This window comes from Haliaeetus albicilla, chromosome 3 (assembly GCF_947461875.1).
Source record: "Haliaeetus albicilla chromosome 3, bHalAlb1.1, whole genome shotgun sequence".
NCBI classification, from domain to species: Eukaryota; Metazoa; Chordata; class Aves; order Accipitriformes; family Accipitridae; genus Haliaeetus; species Haliaeetus albicilla.
In genome coordinates this window covers 53300074-53325363 of record NC_091485.1, presented here as the reverse complement: position 1 = coordinate 53325363, position 25290 = coordinate 53300074, and the positions used below count along the sequence as shown (strand labels likewise).

Below are 25290 nucleotides of genomic sequence, written 5' to 3'. Positions count from 1 at the left end.
AATGCACATCAAAGAGATGAAATTAGGTATGGAGTGTGGATTTTTCTTAGGGGGGAGTGCTGTTGTACATCTAAAATCAGTTTAAAATGGAACTTGGGCATGTCAGTATTTTAATGGATCTTGCCCAAGTGTTTTACTACCTTGAACTTCCATTAGTTAGGCAAATAAACCTACTTTCAGGAAAGGATACAGAAATGGGCTTGAACATTTAGGCTTTTCTTGTATTGACTTGGATGGATCTACTTGGATGCTTTGCCAGTATCTTAAATCTCTACACAAACAGCAGAAAGTCATAAGCTGTAAGGTGGAGGAACGGCAGATAACTGTCACACGGTACTCGGTGGCCTAAAAGCTGCTGCTTGAATAATTACGTGACAGCTTCCTATGGCTTTGCAGGGTAACTTGTATGCTTTGGCATTAAAAAGCCCAGTGCCAAGCGCCAGCACTTTTCACCTCCGAGCTGCACTGTGTCACCCGAGCCAGCTGTGGAGAGCAGCTCCCCCGTCCTGCCATGACTAACTTCGGAGCTCCTCTCTGCTGTGCTCCGGAGCCAGTTGTCCATGAAGACGTTTAACTTTCCAAGGAGGGGCCAGATGCCACTCGGCACCAAGCGCCGCTGTCCTTTGGCCGGTGCAGACAGGCGGATGAAAGGCGCAGGCCGCCCGGCAGCGCTGCCCCGAGGCGACGGGGCCCGCGGGTGGCAGCGGGGGAAGAGCCGCCCTCAGCCTCCGCCTCAGGCCGCGGCCGTGCCCCAGGCCTGCCCTTGCCCTAAGGCCTAGCTCCAAGAGTCGGAGGATGAGGCGAGCGTGCGGGGGAGGGACGGCTGTCCTTCGCCCCGGCGGCGCCTCAGGGCCGCGGGCCTCTGTTTCTTCGCCTCCCGGTGTGCCTCGCCCGGCCAGGCCCCGCCGGCCGCCCCTCCCGCAGGAACGGGTAGGGCAGGTTCCTCGGGAGGACTACACCTCCCGGCGTGCCCCGCGGGCCGCGGCCGCGCGGAGCATGTCGGGAGCGCGGCGCCTCGGCCCCGGCGGCATCGCCGCCTCCATGTTCTTGCCCTCCCGCCGGCGCGACGCCGCCCGCTCTTCCCGTGGTGGGTGGGGCCTCGTCCCTCCCCGCTCTGAGCGGCTTCCGCGCAGCCCAATCAGCACTTGCGACGGCGCGGGTTGTAGCCACTGAGAGGCGCCAGGGGGCGGGCCTCCGCCGGCAGCCGGGTAGGTAGCGGTAGTGGCGGTTGCCTGAGAGAGGCCGGGAGCGGCGGTGGCCGCCGAGGGAGGGCGCGAGCCCCGTTTAAAGGGCCAGCTGGCTCGCGCGAAAGTTGTGAGGAGTTCAGCGGTCACCGGCCGGGTGGTGCCCAGGGGCTGGGCCGGGAGCCCCCCCTCCGGACGGCGGGGCCGGGGGGCCAGCAGCGGCATGGAGCAGGCAGCGCCCAAGAGGTAACGACCCTCCCCGGTGGCCCCTTCCCCTCCCGGAAGCGGGCGCGGCGGCCTGGCCCGGCTGAGGCCTTGGGCCGGCGGGGAGCCGGGGGGGGGGAGCGGGCGGGCGGGTCCGCCGGCCCCCCCCTCCGCCGTCCTCGGGAGGCTCCGGTCCTGGGACCTGGGGGGGGCGGGACAACGACGGGGGCTGAGACCTGCCTGGCGGCCAGAGGGGTTGTCTTCGGTTGGGGAAGGTCTTCTGGGGGGCTGTCCCCGAAATCGCCGTCCTGGGTGAGCGTCCAGGTGGAGGCAAACCCTTAGGGGCTGGTCGAGTTACAAGAGGAATGTTTTAATGTGAAATGAGGGAAACTTCATCGCCGAGGAGAGACCTTTGTGGCCTGGGGGTCTCTGCACTTCATAGTTCGGGTCTGTGGAAGAAACCGACATAAGGAGTTGTTCTTATCATCGCACATTAGAACGTGCCCTTGTGTCCTGCTAGCGGAGGGATGCTTGTGGGGGTGGGGGTTGCATAGTTGCAATTGCAAATCAGGGAGTGGGAAGAGGCAAAAATCAAGAGTATTCACGCAGTATATGTATTTTCTGAAGTATATAGGCTGTCTGGTCATATTAATTACTATGTTTTGGTTTTTTTTTTACTACTTACCATTTGACTACTTTATGTGTGCATGTGTAATGATGTGGAACCATGAGCTTTTGCTTTGAATGTGACACTTGTCTTAGTGCACAAAATAATTTTGCTTTAATTTTGTGGGTATATTTAAATCGGAACAATACTTTATTGACGTAGTTATATGCTACATAGAATGTAGTTGTGTGGTATACAGAATGTAGTTACACAGTTTACATATATTCTTACTATCTTAGAGCTCAAATATTTCACTCTTGTGCCCTGTTAATTTAATGAAAAATTTTGTAGGCACTACACAATATAAATTGGTGGTAAGAGATAATAAATAAATTTTACATTCTATTTTGAAGCATTTACATTCTACATTTAAAACCTTTAAAATTCTTTAAAACAGCTTCCTGTGAGATGACAGACTTGAGAAGAATGTGGTCTTGAACTTCTACTGTTTTTTCCTCCAATAATGCAGTAGTAGTAGTGTCTACTGCTTGAAAACTTTGACTAAGAATTGATCAGTAGTTGTTATGCAGTGTTTTTAGCAGGCAACGGAACAGTATCTATGACTGAAAACTTTGACCAAGAACTGATTTGTAGCTGTTATGCAGAGTGGTTTTAGCAGGCAATGGGGTGAGGAGGGACAGGCCTACACTAGTTTCAGGCTGACAGTGCTGCATGTCTCAAATGAAGGAAGTAGGACAGGCACTAGCAAGGGTTTAGGAGAAGAAATGGGAATGTCTGAGGAGTAAGCATGTTACCACCACCAGTGCAAAGCTTGGGATTTGGTGATATCAAGGGATTGAACATAGAACTTGAAGTTAGCATAACTTACAAGACTACTTTTTTTTTTTTTTTTTTTAAGATTGGGGATTTGCTTTAATTTTATTACCAAGCTGGAGGTGTGTGTCTGGCCTAATTGAAAGTGAGGAGCTGTTTAAATCCTTAGAGTCAGTCAGGAAGAATTAGAAAGCTGATGAGAGAACTTCTAAATTCTCTGGCATGTTTTTATACTTTCCATGTTTTTTGAAGCTTATTTTTGGAAATTTGAATGTGATGACAATGCAGTGGATTTGTTTCTTCAGTGGGAGGGAAGATTTGAACTCAGTTTTTCCTAAGATATTAACTCAGGTTTTCATGAGGCTTGAACTGTTCTTCATAAATGTGCATATATATCTCCTTTATCCGTTGTTTTTTTACAGTTTTCTGATTGTCTGGTGTTCCCAACTATTCTGCTAGGCCACCCCCTCTTGCTGCAAGTCTGGAAGGAGTACAGATTATTTTTTGTGGGCTGAGTTTTTTGATGCCTGCCTTGCAGGCAGTAGTGGCTTGGGATGAACGCACCACATTTACTTGGCAAAATAGATGGGAGCACTAGCTTTACTTTGTGCCTGCTGTCCACAGGAGCAGTTACTGACAGGGATCTATTGCCATGATATCTGTAGTGCAAGACATTCATCTAGAGGTAGCAAGAATTTCATATGAACACTTCAAAGCTGCATGGATGTCCTAGAATCCCAGTGTTCTCTCACAGGTATAGGGCACTTTTATTCCCCCTTTCCCTGTAAAGGAACACAGAACACAGTTGTATGTTGCGTAAATCTTTAAAACAGCCCTTCAGAAAGTAGCAGTGATGATGCCCAAGTGACAGTCTAGGCCACTGTGGCTTTGAAATGGGGATGCTGTCAAAATCACTAGCTTTACTTGTTTGACCAATGTACTGCAACAGTAACAAAAAAACTTCTAAGGAGGAGTCCTTTTCAGAATAATTTTGTTTACTTTTAAAAATAATTTAGAGTAGGTGTTCAGTATAAAATCAGAACAATTTGTGCAGTAGTTGACCCAAAGTGTTTTCTTGCATCTGAATTTCTAACTGTATTTCAGATGTGCTTTATATTTCTTTCCCTCACTAAAAAGGACATTCACTCTTGAAACAGTCAGTTACAAAATTTGCCTCCGAGTCTTCAAACTTTCCTCTGTTATTATTGTTGCATTTTTCTGTATATATTGGCATACTTGGGTATGAGGAGATAGACTTGCATACAAGTGAAAAGGAAAGTAGCTGGAGATGCAATTCTGTCAGATACATAGTTTTTAATCTTGCCCATCTCCTGCCCACTGCTGCCAAATAAAAGGCCTCTTAACAAGCATAGAGCGTGTTAATTAAGGTTTTCCAGTCCTTTCTTTAAACTTGGGCAGTTTAATTTTTGCTGAAAGTTAAGTTTTGTGGGAAGGAAAAACTTGTTTTTTAAAATATGAACTGTCTGTGAAAAATAGATGGTTTTAATTTTTGTGTCAATGGGCATGTAAGGTCACATGGATGAAAATTGTCAAGTTCCCCCTGAAAATGATGGGACAAAAGTATAAGTTTGCTTGGGTTTTACTGGTAGAAAACTAAATGGAAGTACACAATACATAAGCTGTTTTAAACTTGCTTCTACTTGTGTGAATGGTGTAAAGCAGTGTAAATGTCTCAAGGCTTTCACATGCTACCTCTATTTCTGATGCCTGCAGTGATTTCTCTGACTAGCTTTTCTTTTAATATATCAGTATAATTGATCCCAGCCATTCTTTCTAAATGTTTCAATGTGCTAGTTCTTCTGCAAAATAAACCGCATATATTCATGTTTCATGGTGCAGCTGTCCAGTTTTCCATAACTCATGACAATAATTGATGGAGTTCTATTCTTTAGTTGTGCTTTATTTTTCTTTGTTAGCTTTCATGTGTTTGTTTTATGCCTACCTCTGTAGCACATCACCAATTTATTTTGTAAAGTCTGTATGTAATGACCATAGGACACTAAACTTGTACTTTGTTTTTTCATCTTGGGGGGGGAAAGAAATATCTCTTGCTCTTTCAGGTCCTAATTCAGATGTTTCTGATCTTTATGCTGGGATTGGCAGTCTTGGGTGCCTCTCACTGTTTCTAGGTTTTTCTGCATTTGGTTGTGTGGAGTTTTGCTGATGTCCTCGATGCATAAGATTCTGGTTGTGCTAAGTATGAAAGTTTTCTCCCATCAACTGGATTTACAGAAGTAAAATTCTTTGCTAGGATGTATTTTTCTTGTTTAAGAGACTAGGTGTTACACAGAAAGTCAAACCTGCTTGGAACAGGAAAATCCTTTTGACAGCTCTTGTCGCAGAATTGAAGTTTAGTTAGTCCTCCTGCTTTCAGGAACAGCTCTCCTGGAAAACTACTGAAATAGCCTGTAGCCACTACCTGATGATTTTTTAGATCAAACAAAAGTAGAGTTGCTTTCTCCACAGGTTTTATACTTCTACACATCTCCTTACACTTTCTCAGAGATAGATAGAGCCCTTTGAATCTTCAGTTTTGCTTTCCCCCACTACCCTTGTATTTCTAGTCATGACTTAGCAGGTGGGTATTTTTCTGGGTGCTCATAGTATTCGCTTCCCGTGTAGAACACCTTAATGCTTCTAAAAAAGCAGTGATCCTTCTGAAACGTTTGGCTCTATATGTCTGTCTTTGCACATTTTCAAAGTGTGGATAGTAGGACACACATGCACACAAACAACTCCTGATTAAGAAGCTGATTCTGAAGTCTTAGATGTGTTTCTCTGTCCCAAGTTTTAGTTGCTTGGTTTTAGCCAATATAATAAGGTAATATTTCTAGTTTTTTCTTCTTGTGTTCTACCTAGTGCTTTACAGCCAGTTACAACAGTCATCTTCTTGTTTCTCATGAAGTTTTCATAAACGCTTGCTTTATTGCAACCCTCTTGGGGTATATCGCATGTTGTTCTGTAGTTAAAGAGCTGGGAATTCTATTAAACTTCTAGAAATAGAAATCATTAAACAGTCTGAGTCATTAGGATCTTTCTATGGTTCAAAGAACTGTGGTGTTAATACTGTCACTTGGACATCGGACCTAGCATCTGTACCGTTACAGTATATTTGTGAAGGAGTGTGAAGTACTTTGAGCAGTGTGTTTGGTGGTGAAATTACTGAGGTTGATGTATCTTTCTTCCTCTAAATAAGTTTAGTATTTAGCTGCTTTAGTGTTGAGTATTATTTGGTCTCAAAACATATTTGTCAGAGTTGGATAATGTGAAAATAGTTTTAAAACTACAGAATGCTTATTTCTTTGGTCTCTAGGTTGCCTCTTAAGTACTCCAGATAATCTGTTATTTGACAGTGACATTGATTTTGATCAGTTTATGACTGTTCATGATTGTTTCCCTAGCTCTTCTCAAGCACTCCCAATGCCTTGGTGTTAATGGTGCTGCTGGAACCCTTTTGGTATGGATTTTTTTTGTTTTCCTTCTCATTTTAGCAGGCACTGCTATTTTGATGAGCAGGTGGAAGTGTTTGCTTCTTAGGCATCTTTGGTTGAGGTTACTGTATGTTTTCCCTTTTCTTGCAGTTACTAGAAAGTTCAGTCCCTCCACTGTTCTGTTGAGTGTGTCTTCTGTTACACAGCTCTTCCATCAAGTAAGAGACTCAGCTAATGGTCATGCTTTTTATTTTTTGAGGCTCTGCTGGTATCGTAAGGATACTGTGCGTGCTTTTTATTGGTGGCAAGAACTTACTCTGTGAATGCTGCCTTTAAGGCTGCAGATAACCTGATCAGAGGGGGAAAAAAGAATTTGAAACAAAAGAAACAAAATGACTTGTTTCTTTAATACTACCTGCAAAATCTTTTTTGTTTTCCCTCTTCTTATTTGTCTCAACTTACACTCGTTCAGTAATGAAATATGTGCTTCCCTGCAAGATTTAAGTTCCATATTTCTGCTTTCTAGTCTCTAACAAGCAGAGAGAGGGTAAAAAAGAAAGCAGGTTTGTTAAGTGTTCCTGTGCTTGACTTGTAGGCCACTTTTGCAGACTTTATTTAGCTGCTCTCATTTGGGTTTTCTGCTGTTTTTCTTCATGTTCATGAGTTGTGCCTTTACTTTGCTGTTTTTATTCCCCCTTAAAGACACGTGTTTTCCAGCTTCCTGCCTATTCACTGTAGGAAACTGCATGGTCTTTACAGCAGTTCATGTATCTTTCCTTACGGATTGTGGATGCTTTTTGTATTTGTATAATTGCTATGTCTGTGAAATTGTTCTTCGATATATAAATGTGTACATCACCTCCCCGCCCCAGCCTCTTGCTTTTCTTGTTTAACACCAATCCATATGACCTGTGTGTTATACAATTACTTTAAATTTTTGTCTTTACTCTAGATGGTTGGTAATAACCAGTCTCTTCTGACTCGGGAATTCCTTCATCAGTAACTTCACTTTATTTTTTAGTAGTTCTGTGTATCACAGAATTGCAGCTCTTAATATGAATGAGTTTCTTTTTAACACTGTTTTTCCAATGTTAGGTTTGACAATCTTTTCTGTCTGTGCCCTCCTCCCTTCCCCTATTTTGTATTCATTTCCAGGAAGGTGTCACAGGATAACGTATTTTCCATAAGTTCTCAATCATCTGCTGTGCTTCAGAGTTTCTTTTTTTCTCTTTTTCCTCCTCCTGCATATGGAATATATTATCTATATCTAACACTACAGCACCAGCTATTCTTTAGCTCATCTTCTACTTCAATAGTACCCTTGACTATCATATAGTGTTAACTTATTTCAATCTTGCAGCAAAATTCCCTATAACTTTTGGGGTGAAGGATTTGCATATTGCAGCCGCCTGGCCTCACCACAAGGTGTGTGTGGCTATATTTTCCTGTGCTATGTTCAGTGTCGGCTCCATTGCAAGTCTGTAGCCAAGTTGTGTTCTGAGATCTGCTAGGAGTCTGGGGGACTGGGTGGGTGGGAATGCTGGAGACCAGGGAAAGGCTAGGACTGCTTGAAAAGGACAAAGGATAGTGGTAAGAGTGGGTTGAGGGTGCTGGGAGAAATTGTTGGGTGATACTGAGTGATTTGAGACTGTGAGAGAGAACTGGAGGGCAGAATATGGTGGTGTTATGTAATTAGAGATTTTGTTGCACCTGTCCCTATGTACATTCACAAAGGTGCAAAAGGGACTGCCCCAACAACTCTTAGAGTACTCAACTCTTGGAAGTTCAATGTTCTGCTACCACCTGTGTAGGTGAAGTGCTACCATATGCTCCCAGAGTCATCTTGACTTTGGGTTCTTCTTTTAACTTGATGTAATTCATTGGCTTATGAGTGGTATGGATACTTCATGTCAGTGAAGGATTGGTTTATATTTTCTTGGATAACAACATGGCATACTCTAGGCAGTAATGAGCATGTGTTTGCATGCTGGGTGCTTTTCGATGAAAGGTGAGCTTTACTGTATCCTTTGGCTGTTTCTACTTTAGCAAAGGAAGTGGTTTGGACAGTGAATTGGTCACATGCTGTTTTGAATTGAGCAAACATTAATGGGAAAGGGATAATGACAAAAATTGTCATAACTTTCTCCATCTTATATGATGGTTGATTAAAATTTTATTACTGTGTTTAATTAGGCATTTTATTTTCATTGGAATATATTTTTCTTTATAATCTTTTTTTTCTTCTGTCTGCTCACTTGTATGAAAATTTGCTCGAGTTCTGTGTCTTCCCCCCCAAACAAACAAACGAACAAATAACTTTTGTCTTTCTTTTAGCAAACTGAAAAAGCTAAGTGAAGATAGTTTAACTAAGCAGCCTGAAGAAGTCTTTGATGTTCTGGAGAAACTTGGTGAAGGGTAAGTGCAGCTATTTACAAGGGGATGGTATCAGAGGGAAACAGTATATAAAGCATGTGTTGGAATATTAAGTTACAGAGAGAGTGACTGTAAATGTCCTAAGGAATGCTTCTCTAGACAAGTTTTAATAATAAAGCAAATGTATGCATCAGTAGACTTCCATGCTTCCCCAGATATATTTATTCATTTTTGATATCCCTTGTTTATTAAGGCAGCAAAGGTGCCTATGCCTGTACTGAAGTTAGATGCACTACATCTTGACAAAGATTCGTTCTTCAGAGGCAAGTCTTTTCTGGGGTCCTGACAGAACTGAATTTTTTTGCAGCCTGATAAAACCCTCAAACTTCTGCATGAACATATGGCTTCTGTGACTTTTTAAAGTTTCTGCATAATGGAAATGAGATGCAGTTTATCTTGTTTAAGAAAAAAAATTCCCTCTTTTATTTTTAGGTCTTATGGTAGCGTCTTTAAAGCAATACACAAAGAGTCTGGACAAGTTGTAGCAATTAAACAGGTGCCTGTGGAGTCAGATCTCCAAGAGATAATTAAAGAAATCTCTATAATGCAACAATGTGACAGGTAGGTATGACAATTCTGCTCCCTTTCTAAGAGTCTATGTGAAAATGTATTTGTACTTGTGAGTATAGCTGAAATATATGCAGCTGCAAACTTTTTTTTTATATGGAAAGTTAAAACAGTCTGTGTTGGACAATTTACTTAAAGGAACCACTTTGCAGACCTCCTTCTATGCTTAGCTCGGATTGAAGGAAGTACAAATAGTGTACGTAACAAACTGTTGAAAGAATAAGTGCTTGCCTCCGCTTAGAATTTTCCATGGTTGCTTCAATTTACTTGCACTGACAAGCTGGAAGGTTAATGGTTCCTGCAAAGGTCTTAGGCCTTGTGAATTCGGAGTTACCTGTTTCAGAAGATCGATAAAGATGTTTCTAGCACAAGATTAATGGCTAGCAGTTAACTTCCAAAATGGGATTCTATCAGTTGCCTTTTTCAGGCAGGAACATACCTTTTATAAAGTGAACAATCTTGTAATAGTTCTGAAGAAGAAATGTTAGCTTACACCTGTTCGCAAATGATATATCTTATGATTGCTAGTATTGTAGGAACGGAGGTCTTAACGTCAGGTGTCAGCAGGGATGCAGAATTTTGCATTTCCTTTCTTCTATGGAGTTAACAATTTTTTATTTGAATGGCGATAATATTTTAAGGTTTTGTCTGTAACTCAAAGTCAGATTTGCTAGGGTGAGTCTTTAGTCGTGTCTGATCAGTGGTACAAGAATCTATTGTTTGTGATTCGGGAAAAAACAAATGGGAAAGCTTTGCACTCTGGTTAGGCAAAACCTTCTTTAAAATATTGATTGCTTTAGTCATTAACTTGGTGAATTGTATTATAGCAAGTGGTCTGTTATTTCTCACTTGTGTTTGTGCTTTTGTGGTGTGTCAATGTTGAAGTTCTGTCTTTAAATGAAATATTTGCTCTTGTTTGGCAATGAGCAGTACTCATCCCAGATTTAAAGATAATCCTTTTCATGCAGTCTGAATTCATTCAGATTTATTGCTGAATGTTTTGCTCAGGTGTTACATGGGGCTTGATTGTACTGCTCCACAGCAGCTTGTCTATGGGGTCATGAAGGAGGAGAGAAGGTTCAAATATTTATCCTTAAATATAGGGATAGAGACCTCAGAGTACGTTATATCTAGCACATGAGAATGCAACTGTTCTTCAGACTTCTTTAGAACCTCTGCCTGCAAGCCCTGATCTGAGTATTTGTGACCTGTGAACACTTTGGACCTTGTAATCCATTCCCTTCTGGCATTGACTGCTCTGAATGCTAGAAGCTTGTTAAATGTGTAGGCAGCGGAATGGGAGGAAAAGGAAGGATTTATGTGTTTTCCCACATTCCATGAAGATGTGTGTTATGGTTATTTCAGGTAATACTAAAAGGATTTGGGACCCCTGAGGTTTTTTTTTTTTTTTTGGGCTGCTGTTAATTGTTTTTTGTCCCCATGAAACTATTTTTGTCTGTCTGTCCAGTTGGAGTTTTGTAACAGGTACAGATTAAAGAGGAAGCAGCAATCTTGTTTGTCTGCTTAACTGTGAAACTAGATTTGATCCCCAGAGTAGGTCCTCAGCTCTTCCTGTGCACTGGGAGAGGAGTTAAAATGTGTTTACTTTGATTATTCTTGTTGCTGTGCTTTTAATTCTTTTCACAACTCCTGCTTAATTTCGTTCCCCTTACATAAAGGAAGACATTGAATAAGATGGAAAATAGCACCTAATGAATTCTCAGAGTTCTTCTGTGCGGTTGGTGATAGGATAGCAGCCCTTAGTCACTGTGTAGGCTTGAGCCATGTGAGCTGACTGGAAGCAGTGTGTAGGTTGTAGTGTGTGTCTGTCTCTTAGTACTAGACCGGAATTGAAATAGATACTTAAAACAAATGTCTGTGAAATATACTGACAGAGGAAAGAAGTGGTGATACTTGAGATTCTTCTACATTTTTCACCTTACTTTCTGTATTCTGCTTCGTGTGCCATTTTCATTCTCATCCTAGGTGGGCCTACTCACCGTCTTATTCCTGCGTCCCCTGTCCTGCCTCCCTTTTCTCTGTCCTTGTTCTTTGTTTCCTGCTTTTCTTTGAACAACGTGTTGTATTTCGTATCTACTGGACATGTACTATTGTATAACTTTTTTTTTTTTTTTAAGAGTAAGAGCTCAGAATTTTAGAGCACAAACTCTTCCTTCACTGGACAAGATGCAGCCATCCTCCGGTTGAAAAGAAGGGTTGGGCTGCAGCTCTGCACCATGTGCTTGTATGTGTTGTGTGCCTTTGCGCAAATACAGTGCTGTGCAGTACTGATGGGAGGGATGATGCACTTTTAAGTATTTTATTTTCACATTTGATGATTCCACAGATATTACAGAAAAGCACTAGGCTGTTGCAGCATCTCAAGTAAAAGATTAAAAGATTATTAAATCTTAACATTTTATCCTTTCTTCTCCATGCCTGTTTCTGTAACTAGTTACACTGTATGTGCTGAAGCTCTTCTAAGGGAAAAAAATGTAGATTCTAAGACAAGCAGTTGATATGGAAAAGGCTGGCCCATGTAGTTAACTGGGACAAGGCTTTAAGCAAATGTGAACAGTGTTTTGGGATTGCACAGCACTCGATGTTCTGAAAATATTATCTTGTCCTGATTTGTAATAATACACCATTTTTGCTGGGATTACTAGCATAGTGTAAATCTGGTGAGAGATGGTCATGAAAATCAGTGGGTTTTCTTCAGAAGTAATAGTAGCCTTCCTCACTTTAGGAATTTATAAGGGGTGAGATCAGTATGTCATGCTTGTTTGGTAGACATTTTGACTAGTTAGGAGGGAATTGACCCACCTTGCCTTCTGTAAAGGCACATTCCTATAGTACTAATAGCCGCTCTTTAATGAAGCAGTTTGCTGATAGTTTTGACCATCTTTTATAAAAATAGCATCATGTTGCAGGTGGCAGCCATAGGTCCTGTTTTTTTTTTTTACATCAGTTTTCTAACAAAAAGTGTTGCTGCCAAACATGCTGTTCCTAAAATACAGTTTTTTGCTCCAAAACAAAATAGCGTTTGATTCTACCTCACAATGCAGGTGTTCTGACCACAAGCCCCTGGCTGAGATCTCAGTGTCTTGCTTCCTGACTTTACAGTTAGATTGCCATTTATCTCCCACAATCTTCTTTGCTTAAGTTCCTGCAAAAAACCCTCCAACCTTTTATTTCCATAAATACACCACATAATCACTTTTCCAAAGGAAGATCCTTGTTATGTTTACCATATCTGTTTCTGCCTTTCTTTTGCAAGTGCCTCCGACAAAGCATTATGTCAAGTGACAAACTCATGAGTAGCAAAGCAATATGTTCTGTTTATGACTGTACTACCTCTTCACATGAGACACTTCAATATGAAAATGAATTTGCAAATCCAGAAGTCTTGTTCAAACCAACGCTAGATTCTGTTTCTTATGGAAGTCTAGATCTGTACTTGAAATAAGTTCATGCTTGCAAAACCAGGAAAAAATGGGTGAGTTTCCATGGTTTCTTGCTCAGGAGAGAAGAAAACAAGGCAATCTTTTCAAGAAGGGAAATATCCAAAAACTTTGTGAGGAGAGTTAAGAGAGGCCTTGGAGGAGGGAAAAACAAAGCTTTGTTTCAGAAGACTAATGTTTGAGAAAACTGTCTGTATTTGTAGATCACTGAAAGCTTGTGAGATATGTAGTAGTGCCTTTATAATTTTATTAAGCAGTCAGACTTCATTCCAACAAGGCATTGGTTAAGCTAATTACAGTTTTAAAATGTATTTGATGACGGTTGCTCTTTAGCTGTGTTAGTGTGTGTCAAACTGTAATTTTTAATGACACTTGTGATGATGATTGTTTTCCTTTCCCTACTAAGAATTCATTTATTTATCTAACTTTTTTTTTCCATCTAGTCCCTATGTTGTCAAGTACTATGGCAGCTATTTTAAGAACACAGATCTATGGATTGTTATGGAATATTGTGGAGCTGGCTCTGTTTCGGACATAATTAGACTTCGTAATAAAACGGTGAGTTTTTTTCAAAAAATGTATAACACTTATTAAAATTAAACTGTGAATTAAGACTGGAAGCCAGAATAAAAGTCAGAGTTACGAGACAGGATCTTGGCTGATGCCAAGGGGCGTATCTGTGCCTTGGTTCCCCAGGAAACAAGGTTGTGCAGTTGCTCTGATTATCTGTTTGTCCGTTCCTCTGTGGAGTGATCATCAGCCAAAGGAAATGCATTTTGAAATATGAAGATCCTGTAAATTTCTTGAAAATTACTGCTTTGTACAAGGCAAAACTGTGCGCCTTCTTCCCCCTACCCCTTCCATCTCAGAGTCTGTCAGCAGGCCACTTAGTACCTGCATGGTTTGAAAACAGGCATAGAATTATCTTGATTCCATTCAGTAATTAGGAAGCATGAGAAGTAATTGGCATTACTTAAGGAATAAGAAGGGGAAGGGATGCCAATTAAGCAACATGGGAGGGAACCAAAATGGAGGGTTGTGTGGAAGAGCCTTAACGGGCTTATAACAGCAGTAATGTAGAGGAGGATGCAAACCTGTAGGAAACAGGCTTTGTTAGTTCTACTTAAGAAACAGTTTCTCTGAAAAATGTTTTGTTGTAGATGTCAAATAATCTTGAGTTCCTTTGAGTCCATTGTTTTCAGTAGTGGGCTGTAACAGAAGGCATGCATTTTACCAAGTACTGTGAGGTGACCCTCTACTTGCTAGCTCTTGTACATTTTGTCAACATGCTCTGAAATGTTCCTTGCAGCATACTTGGGAGCAGAGAGGGGAAAAAAAAAGGAGAGAAAAACAATCTTTAGGCTTAGAAAGTAAGATGTAAAGGAAAATAGGATTAGATTTATTAGGAAATGAGGGTGATGTCCAGACTAGAGAGTGCCTCTTTGGGAAAGGTGGCTTGCATCAGGGCTGCTGTAATGTTGAACTGATGACGGGAGGAGCCAAAACCAATGGGAGACTGCTAGAATTCCTGCAACCTTTAGAACTGGTGTCCTTACAGTTGTATATTATCCAAGGGTCATAGCTCCAACGAGAAATGCAAGCTAGTCTAGAATTTAAAACAACAACAACAAAAAGTCCCACTTATTCAGAAAAATAAGGAGCAAACTTGTGTTTGCATCAATAAAAAATGCTAGAATTTTTTATTTAAAATTTATATTTTGTATTTATATTAAATAAATCAGGCAATATAGTTTCTCTTATATAAATTTTAGGATATTGACATAGCAGAGATATTAGAGATTTGAGGGGAAGATGTTTGAGTCTCAGGGCAAATGCATACCGAGGATGAGACAAACTAACTCTTCTACTGCTGATTGTGGTTAAAGTTGATATGATTAAATAGCATAAATTTTCTTATAAGAAATAGAATAATCAATAAATACCTGGTTACATGTAATGAGGGTAAAGTTAACATACTTTTTGTAAAGGCAAGTTATGCAGTGCGTGGCTGGTAGAGTTCTATAAAGGAGTTGTTGGGCACACAAATAATGCTGGTTGGTGTAAAGTTGGTCTGGATGTGCTTCGTACTGAAAGGTTTATGGACAGACTTCTACACCAGAGGCTCCTGTGGTGGAGTAAATGGGTAGTTCTGTCATAGATGGGTAGTTGGTTTAAATATGAAAAAGAGGGTGTGAGTAAATGGCCATTTGGGGAATACTATGTGGGTCTGTGCTATCCTCTTCGGGAAAGAGGGTAGAAATACTGATGAGAGAGGTTATATTCCTACTAGTTAAAACAGGGCAAGACTTGAAACGCTTTGTGGTACTGAGTGTCTGACTGAAGAAAATAAGCATAAGTAAATGTGAAGAGATATATTTGGCTTGGTGGGGGAAGCAAAGTCTTCATATACAGGTTCATAATCACTTCAGCTTAAATGTTTAGAAATAATGGAACGAGCAAAGTGGTTGCCAAAGATTACAATAATACCAAGGAAGTAACAGAACTATGGAAGTTAGAGAAAGGGGACAAGGGTGATCAGAAGTAAAGAATACTTCTTTAGAAGGAGATATTAAATGGATTAGGATACTTCTGTGTTGAGAAGAGGTACCTGGAGGGAGAGACATGGTGACAAGATATGCCTATATCTTACTGTTTATTACACAACAAGAGATCACTTGTGTTAGGAGATCCAAAGCAAAAATTTTTTCTCTACACGTGATGTTGAGGTCCACTGTATAGTTATAGAAGATCTTATAGATGCTAAGTTTGTTTTCAAAAGGCAATTGAATAAGACCAGGAAAAAATGACTGTGGGTAAATGCAAATATTTAATGGCTGGAGCAGAGAATCGATGTGCTTCAAATATCTGGGAAGGTGAAGCAGACAAGTATTGCTGTTTACTTGACATGAGCTTACATTCAGACAGCTACCAGGCTAGATAGAACTTTTATCCTGGCTTGGGATAGGGGGGTGTCCTGGTGCATATAACAAAAAAAACCAAAACAAACTCCTCCATTTCTCACTTGCCACACCTATGTCTTGCAAGTTTTGGAAGATTTAGGCAGAGTTTTGGACTTGCTTGAATTCTCTTGCTCTTTGTGGAGTAGTGACCTGATCACCCAGACTACTGTGTGATGGAAAGCTTGTGCCTGTGTTACTGGAATGAAGCTGTTTAAAGTACTTCAGCATTCTGTTGGTGACCTTAATTTTTTTTTTTTTTTTAATGGAAACAAGAAGTGGTTTCACTGTACTTTTCACAAGAAAAAAAAGAAATGTCTTCACTTGGAATTGAGGAGGGAATTGATTCTTATTTTGTCAGAATGTTTATTGAATGGGCCCAGATGCGCAGGGGTTATGTGTTCTGTAATTTTCTGAAGTTGTCGAATGAAGATTGTGGCTGGGCCAAGGAAAAGTTTATTTCCTTCTTCTCCATATGTAAAGAAAAGAAACTGAGGAAGAGAGTTGAAGTAAGAACCCTTACTTTAATGCAGTGGTCATTAGGATCATCATTTGGACTCGATGATCTTAAAGGTCTTTTTGAACCTAAATGATTGATTGATCATATCAAAATAAGTCATAGGAAAAGTTGGATGTCTCCTCATATTTGGAGAGGAAACATTACTATGCATTTGTCCATGTTGCTTATCTCAAACTAAGACTTTTCTGATCTTTTTCTGTATCTGTGTTTCCCCTACTTCTTCAAAAGTTTTATTTGTCTAGAAAGTGAACAACACTGGGCTTTGCTCTAATGGACCAAAAATGATGGAAGCAGAATTCAAAGTTAAGGAGATGTCTAGTAACTGTTTGGAGCCTGTTTATATAGAGAGTTTTTCAACTTGACAGGAACAGGTTCTTGTCCAAGAGGCCCAAGCCACTACTTTGAAGTTAAATCGACTCCTGGCATTCTGCCCTGGAGTCTTCCAGCGTGCCAGGCAGATCAGCAGCACTGGAGCAAACTTACTGATGCCTGTTAGCTCATCTGAGGTGTGGTATTTATCAGTCCAAGGCAACAAAGCTGTATATTTAGTTTTGTCCACTTATTTTAGGGACTGATTTGGGAGGTATGTGTATCTTATACAGTCAAATTGTGGGTTGCTGCCAGAAAGGTGAGTTCTGCTGTTATTGTCCAACCTGGCTGATGTGTTCCTGCCTTTTCCATGCCTCGGGTGCAGCAATTGTGTGGCTGCAGGGTGATCTTGGCTAAGCTTGATGGGGGTACGTTTTCCCTCTCTAGTCTATCCTCCCCACCCCCTTGTGAGCTAACTTGGGACTTACTGTGGCAGTACAGTGGCTTGATCTGATGCAAGAGAGACATGAGAAAAGAGCAGTGGGGATAGAGAGGAAAAGAAGTAATGAGACTGACTTTTTCAGTGGCAGCTTGCAGTAGAATGAGATAATTACGACGTGAAGCAATACTTTGTAAGTCCTGCTGGCTGCTATTAAGATATCAGGGAGCACTGACACACCAGCAACCCAGCCTCCCTACTGATAATTTAGGGTGCACTTGCTCATCCACTAATCATGGTTAACTGAGTCATTCTAATCCTGTCTCTTTCAGGGACCAAATTCAGTTGGCTGTAGCATAGCGCGTAGTGGCTATGCAGTGGGTTTATGAGACAAAACCTTATTTGGGATAGTATTGTAAGTAACAAGTGGAGCAATGTACTGCTGTACAGGTGGTATGCTGTTGGGTCTGGAGGTCCTGCATCTTGTATCTAAACTATGACTTCCTTTACATGCCAATTTATTTATCAGTTACATATACGTTGCCTTGTGTATTCTTAGTGATTATCTCCTGCCATGTTTTCTTAGCTAATTACCTTTTTCATGTGTTTAAGCTCCAGTAATTCAAATGAATAGCATAGCTGAATCTCTAGATGCTGTGTTTGGATGTCCTCCTGGTTTTGCTTTCTATATATGCTACCATGGGGGTCCAGGGCAGACCTTTGCTACCTCTCTGGGCTACAGGCACTTTGCTTGTAAGAATGTTATTTTGCAGTCATGTTTCTCAGCAATTTCACAGTTAAAATAGTTTTAATTTGTAGGCCTTTGCTGCACTGAAGTACATGTGATTTGCAGCTGTAAATTGGTTATCTAAGGCCTAATAACTCTTATGTTTTTTGTTTAAGTAGCATCTATCACAGTACAACTTCTTCAGGTGAGCCCACATGGATTAATTAATAGCCAGCCAGTCCATACACAAAGATTGAAATTCCTTCTGCACTAGCTAACTGGTTTAACTGATCTTGGTGGCCAGAAGTTATGGCAATGGACAAGGCCATCCTGGATATGCTGCTGACCATGTTCTGTCTATAAGCCTTCTAGCAGGTGAATTGAATCAATGTTCTAGTCAGCTGTGTTACTCTGAAGAGAGTGATCTTTAGGCCAAGATTCTTCAAGTACTTTTCTATACAGCCAGACTGAGGAAGAGGAGGGAAGAAGTTGATCCCAAATGTGCTGCTTGCCGTATTCCTTGTCTAGCCTTACAAACCAAGGTTGTCTATATTAGCTTCTGCAATGTGACACAGATTATTCAGTGCTTGTCTAATAAAATCCTTGTTATGGCTTTGAATGATTGACATTTACATAAACGCTGGATGGCATTATCTCAATTTTTAGGAATTATTTTTCCTTAGCTCTTTAGAGTAACATTGCAGGTTCCTTCAAAAATGGGTTGTGGTGTCTGAATCTCAAAATGATAGATCTGTCTTGCAGCCTTGCAATAAAACTGTATCCATCTGCTTGGAAATTAGCTCATAAGAGAAAATTAGTTTTTATCTCAGGAAAAAAAAAAGTATTTGTTTATGAGCCAGAAATAAGATGCATGTTATGCATTGGTTAATTGTCATGAAAAAGAGCAAATTAGAGCTACACAGTTATTCATCTGTTTCCAAAATAACTATGTATATATTGCATGCAAATAAGACCGCCAAAAAGGCATTCAGAAGTTGGGAAGTTTCAGAACTAAGATTGGCCATGCAGCATCCCCTGGTATGTATGCAGTGTGAAACACTAATTGTTCTCTCTTCCCCCTTTTTCTACAGGGCTCAGTGTTAGTGGATCATGCTTACTCAGTGAGGAATCCCTGTATATGCTATTAAAATAGTAAATAATCTGAAGTCTGGTGTTAATATGCAAGATACTAAAAGAGTTGCTCTGAAGACAGAATTATCTTTCCCCAAACTTTATCTGACCTTCATCTTTCCATTAAAATAAATACTGTTGTTAACTAGTCAGAAATTGCTATGAGCATCTACAGGTCAGTTCTAAGGAGAATTAGCTTCCTGGATGATTTCTGTAGCTTCCCACCTAGATTACCCAAGGTAGGTGCATAAAATGTTGGAGGTCATTTTGTGCACACTCTTAAAACTGTTGGTAGCCGTGTAATGACAAAATGTGTAGCATCATGTAATTCACTGACTTTCTGTTTTTGAAGTGTGCTTCTTGGAAGAAAGCTTACAAAATACTACTTCAGTTCCAATGGCTGTATTTGCTGGGTTTCATAGTGTTTGTATTTGCTACTGATCTCTTTCTGCAGTTGGGTCACTGCTAAAAGCTGAGAGAGGCTATAATATGTTGAGGGGTGGGATAGAATTTTCATGTTCTTTCTGATCTGTACAGACCGTCTAGTTGTGTATTCACCAGATCTCCTTTCCCTCCCCACCCTCCCCTAAGTTTCAGGAGGCAAATTTGAGGAGATTTGAGGAGAATGGCAGAAGTTGCATCCAGTTACTCATTTTTCAATTTGAGCCAGTAAAGATTTTTCAAAGAAAAGATTGTTAGAATTACTTAATGTAAACAACAGCTTTTTTCCCCCTCTTTTATATAATTTTTGGTAATGCCAGTTTTAAGTTGCTGAAACAATGAAATGACCATGTAAACATAGAATACAAAGAAATTTATACTAATATATTCCACTCAGAGGTAGCTGTTTAAATGAATGTTTAATCAGGTCAGTCCTGTATTGGTACCCCATATACACCTCGTGTCACAAAACACTCCCAAGGTCTTATTCCTGTTATACTAAAGGGTGGAAGTTTAACCTTATTGCCTCCCCACAATGCTCTTGCCCCTCAAAGAACCCCATTGTTGTTTGCCTTGGAGAGCCAGAAATATCAGCTGAATTGTTAATGTCTTTGCAGTTTGAGTCAACCTCTCCACATATAAAATTCTAATCTGTGCAGTAAAATTTGTCTCAATCTAAGGAATTAAGCCAAGTTTCATTAAGGTCAGAACAACATATCCTTCTTCCATATATATTTTATTTTACAATAAAAGATTCTGTGTTTAAAATTGGTATGGATTTATTGCTGTATATTATTGTGATGAGGAAGTGGAGGAAATGTAGGAAAACTGCAGGTAAAAGAAAGGTTACTCTGTTGAAATTGGATGTTTAGTTTAGAGCTGGTGAGGAAGGAGGTGAACAGTGTGTCACTGATTTGAAATAAGTGATAATTTTAATTTGGAAGGGACTTCTGGAAGTCAGCTAGTTGAATTTCCTGTTCCAAGGAAGGTGAACTTAGAAGCTTGATTAGGTTGATCAGGACCCTGTTCAGCTGAGTTTTGAAAATCTGAAAAGGGGGAGACTCAACATCTCTCTCTGCAGCCCTGTGAATTTCTTATATCTAACTGAACTTCCTTTGTGACAACTTGTGACTGTTGCACATTCCCCTTTTCCTCTGTGAGGATTTTTTTTTTTAATCCCCCCTTCAGATTGTTTAAAAATGCATTGAAAATATCCACTCTTCAGACAAGGCAAACTTTGCTCTGTCAACTTGGTATGTCATGTGTTCTAGCCTCTACTGCTGGACTCTCCAGTTTGTCAGCATTTCTTTTATAGTAGCCTGAAACTGTGCACAGTGTTCCAGATTTGGCTTTTACAAGTGCTAAATAAAGGGGAATATTTACTTGACCTGACTTGCTGACTGTGCTTTCCTAAGGAAGACCAATATATGGTGAGCCTTCCCTACTGTGAGGTTATATTGCTGACCCATGTTCAGCTCATCTGCAGAACCTTTCCTGTAGGAACGCTACCTGCCTTATTGATCCTCAGCCCATACTGTTCATGGTATGGGGTTCTTCTGTCCTAGGTGTGGGACTCTGCCTTTGTTGAACTTCCAAGTTTGTTGTCACTCTACTTCCTCCAGTTTGTTGAGGTCCCTCTGAGTGGCAGCCCTGCCTTTTAGTGTATTGACGGCTTCCCGCCTGTTTCATGTCATCCACAAACATGATGGGGGTGTATTCCAGCTCACTGTTCAGGTTGTTGATGAAGATGTTGGGAGTATTCAACCTAGTGTCAACCTCTGAGGAATATCACTTACAGCTGGCTGTTGGTTACATTTTGAACCACCACTGAGCCTGGCAGTCCAGCCAGTTGTTCTTCCACATCTTCTCTGATTCCCCAGATTTGGCTAAAAGATATTGTTGGAGACTGTCAAGAGGCTTCATAAAGTCAAACTAAATGACATCCTCAGCTCTCTCTTCATCCTCATAGTAAAGTGGCCAGGTTAATTTGGCATAACTTCCTTCTGGTCAACTTGTGCTGGCTGTTTCCAATCACCTTTTTACCCTTTGTGTGTCTAGAAATAGCTTCTATGGGGATTTGCTCCATAATATCCTGGGGACTGAGGATAAGCTGGAAGCCTGTAATTCCTCAGATCATTCTCCTTGCCCTCCTTGAAGATGGTGTCATAAGGGACATCCCCTTATTGCTGTAACTTTTTAAAGCTGATAAGAAGTAGCCTTCAGTTGGCATTAGCCAGCTCCTTGGCACCTTTGGATGTGTCTCGTCTGCTCCTGTGGACTTGTATTTGTCCAATTTACTAGAGTAATTGCTAATTCATTCCACTCTGCTACTAGGCAGAGACAGCTGAGACCCAGAGAAACCCTACTAAAGACTGATGCAAAGAAGATGCTTAGGACACTTCTGCATCTTTTGTCAATAGATTGACCACCCCATTTAGCAGCAGGCCAACATTTTTCTTGTGTGGTTTCTTCTTTTCTTTTCTTTCTCTTCTTCTGCACAGAGACCAATACAAGCTCTTTTTGCTATCCTCTGTATTGCTGTCCAGTTTCAAATCCAACCTAGCCTTGTCCTTCCTAATTCCACTCCTTAGTATCTTGCTTTTTATATGCTTTGTTTTTTGCGCTTTTAGCTCAGTCAGGAGTTCTTAGTTCATTCAGGATGGCCTCCTGCTGTGCTTGCTCTTTACCTTGCATGTCAGGAAGGACTGTTTTCATGCTTTGAGGAGGTTGCCCTTAATGCTCAACCAGCTCCTTGAGCTTCTGTTGCCCTTTAGGGCAGCATGCCCTGGGATCCCACTTAGTAGTTCCTTTAACAAGCTGAGGCTTGCTATCTGGAAATCTGGTTCTGCTACTTGCTTTTGTCACTTCCCTCCATAACATAACCTCCACTATCTCACAGTCACTTGCCAAAGCTGCCTCTGCCATCCCTGAGGAGTTCTTACTGTACTCATGAGTAGCTGGTCTAGTGGAACGCCTCCTGTAGTGGGCCTGTACAGCACCTGCAGTAAAAATTATTACTGCTCACTCCTGGATTCTTTTTTTGTACCCTGCCATGTTGCCCTCTCAGCTGGTATTGAGGTGGTTGACCCCCCTCCCCCCCCCCCACCCCGTGATCAGTGGCCTATGATCAGAGGCTTTTTCCAGTGCTGAGGATGACTTAATCTACTTCACCGTTTTGATTGGGTGGTTTTCAGCAGATGCTATGATGGCATCCACCTTTTGGGCTACCCTTCTGATTGTGACCTATAAACTCTCAACAAGTGTAAGTGTTCCATAGCAGAGCTGCATGTTTGTGTAGAGCTCAACCCTGCCTATCCTTCCTGCTTGTTGCTTGTGAGGAGCCTGCCTCCATCTCTCACAGTATGCTGGCTGTGTGAGCTATCCCACTGTGTCTAATTCTTTTGGTGACATAGCTGTGCATAGGCTGGCAGTTCTTCCTGTTTGCATCACAGGCTGTATACTTTTGTACACAGGGTTTCAGATGTACCCCTGTTTGCCCTACTTTCTCTTAAAGGGAGTGAGAAAACCTCTTCTGGAACCCTGTCCGATATGTGTTTCCCCATTCTCTGTTCCTCCACTTATCTGAAGGCTTTGGTTTCTGTTTACTGGTGAACCTTGTTTAAAGGTCTTCTCACTAGGTTAGCAAGCCTGTTGGCAAAGATACTCTTGACCTCCTTTGTCAGGTATATCCTGTTTCTCCCCAGTAGCTCTCATTCCTTTGAGGATCCTGTGTTCATAAAAACACTAATGCTTTGCTGCTGTTAGCAGGCCTGCTGGAAGGTGGTGATCTGCAGATGCATCTGCTTCTGCTTGAGGCTTTCCCCTTGTCTGGGAGGATCAAGAAGACCACCACACTGACCCTTGTTCACTTAATACAGATTATTCAAGGTGATGATCACCAAGGTGATCTCCCTTGATGATGCTGTCAGGGCCAATGGGGATGGTGTGAACAGGTGCGTAGTTTGTGAGCCAACTGATCTATTTGCAAATATGTTTTATATAATGGTAAAGTTGTTTTTAGATAGTGACAACTCAAGTGTTTCCTGTTCGAAAGGCATGTGGTTGTATTGTTTTAACTGACGTGTGGTTAGGACTTCCATCTTCCATTGAGGTTCTTGACCTTATTCGCAGTGCTTTGTCAAAAAGGGATTTGAAGAACGAAACTAACTAAATTGATCACAACTGTGTGTAGACATGACAAATGCACGTTGTTGTGCTACTGAATCATAGTTAAAATCTGTTTTCCCATGTTACCTGTACTTAGTACAGTGCTGAAGAGGCTCTATACTGTTCTGTATTACTTCCAAGGTTGTGCTCAACATCTGGTTAGCCAGCTTAGTATTTCATAGATATGTCTTATAGCAAGCTGGAACTTGGTAGTGAAGAATAAAGGCTAAGGAGTCTGACTTCCATATTCTAATCAGTTCTTGGTCTCTCTATGTGTACTTATTAGTGCTTGCTAATGTTAAGCATGTGACCATGGGAGATGCCTGAGGTTTCCTGAAATAGTTTTCCATACAAGCCACTAGATACATTTTAGATAATCTTGTGTTGCTGCTAGGCTATAGTAATTTCAAACTACAGGTAGAAGACTCTGATTTGTTAGCACTATCTTGAATTATCCTGTATAAAAATGCTAATTTAAGGAGAAGAAAAGATGGGGTCTGTTGCATATTATATTCAAGAAACAAAAGTTATTTTATGTGCAGAATGACTTGGGCTCAGTAAGAAGAATGACAGTTGCTGCCTCACTTCCTTCATATGATCCTATGCCTAAGTTGTTATACTTCAGTAAAACTGGTAATTCTGCAATGGTAGTGAGTTCTTATTCTGTCCATTGCCATAATATTGAGATGTCCCCTTAGTTATAATATAGGAGGAAGAAGGGATTATCTCTATTAGTTTGAGACTATTACTGAAAGTCTTAGACCAAACCTTGTCATCATGAGTAATTTAGATGTCATGATTTGGTATCTCACTCAAGACATAGGCTGTGATTTTGTTTGAAGAGCAATGTCCCCACACAGAACATGCAGATCTGCTTTAAAAAAAGAAGTCTGAAATGTAATTGCTCTGAAAGTGAAGCTCAAGAAAAGCAGCTTCAGGAGACTGTAGTCTTGCTGAAGTTTGTAGCAGGCAGTGGGAACCAGAATCTAATGTTGACTTCAGGCTAGAGTTGCAACCATAACAACTCTTTTTCCCTCTGAAGCTTTCTGTCTTAATTCATAAGTTATACTTCAAATATTACAAGCGGGAAGGGTATTGCAGTAACTGTCATCTCTTCTTTCCTGCTCACTTGCTCGTCTCTCCTGCATCTCAGCCTAATTTTAAGTCCAGCCTTGTCCTTACATAAATGAAGACTAAGAGAGGTATGTGATTATGATAAGATCAGTGATGTCTGAGCTTCATAGCTTCTGGTGGAAGAATGATTATACCATGGCACCTTTATTTGCTGAGAGTGGACTTACCGAGTGTGCTTGACCTAATCAGACTGTTCAGATGCAGTAATCTCATACTTCCTGGAAGCATCAGGCTTAATATGCATGTATTACTTAGTGTAAAAGAGCAGCTGGGAATGGACTTAGCAGTAAAAGCAATTCAGCTGACCCAGACCCCTTCACAGGCACCCTCAGGAAGGAGAATGACTGTGAGCAGAGAACCTGTAGATGAGTTGTCCCAACAGCTGCATGGATTAGGTAGTGTGTGATAGACTGTATAAATGCACCCTTAAGTCTCCCTTATGCGTGGCATCCATAGCCAGTTAGACATAAATATGTGGATTAGCTGGTCTCCTAATAGATGTGGAACATGTGGATTTGCTACGATCTGCTTTGCTCCAAATTTCCATTTTAAAGATTGGCTTCGTGGCTAATGTTTTTATGTAGGCTGTAGAGTTGTTCACCTTTATGATTCATATTCATTTTTATATATGACTTGCACATGGTTTTGATGATGAAGGATTTGAAGCTGCTTCATGGCTGACTCGTATTTAGAGGGTAGCACCAACCCATCAAAGGGACACAA

General features: G+C 40.9%; 1 protein-coding gene across 1 annotated transcript in view; it reads left to right on the top strand.

The window, feature by feature from the left end:
• Positions 1-1186: 1186 nt before the first annotated feature.
• Positions 1187-25290, top strand: part of STK3 (serine/threonine kinase 3) — a 153104-nt gene continuing 129000 nt past the window's right edge. The window contains exons 1-4 of the mRNA XM_069779752.1: positions 1187-1430; positions 8616-8696; positions 9147-9275; positions 13186-13300. Of these exons, the coding sequence (XP_069635853.1) occupies positions 1408-1430; positions 8616-8696; positions 9147-9275; positions 13186-13300 (348 nt within the window). The 5' untranslated portion in view covers positions 1187-1407. The remainder of the gene's footprint in view (positions 1431-8615; positions 8697-9146; positions 9276-13185; positions 13301-25290) is intronic.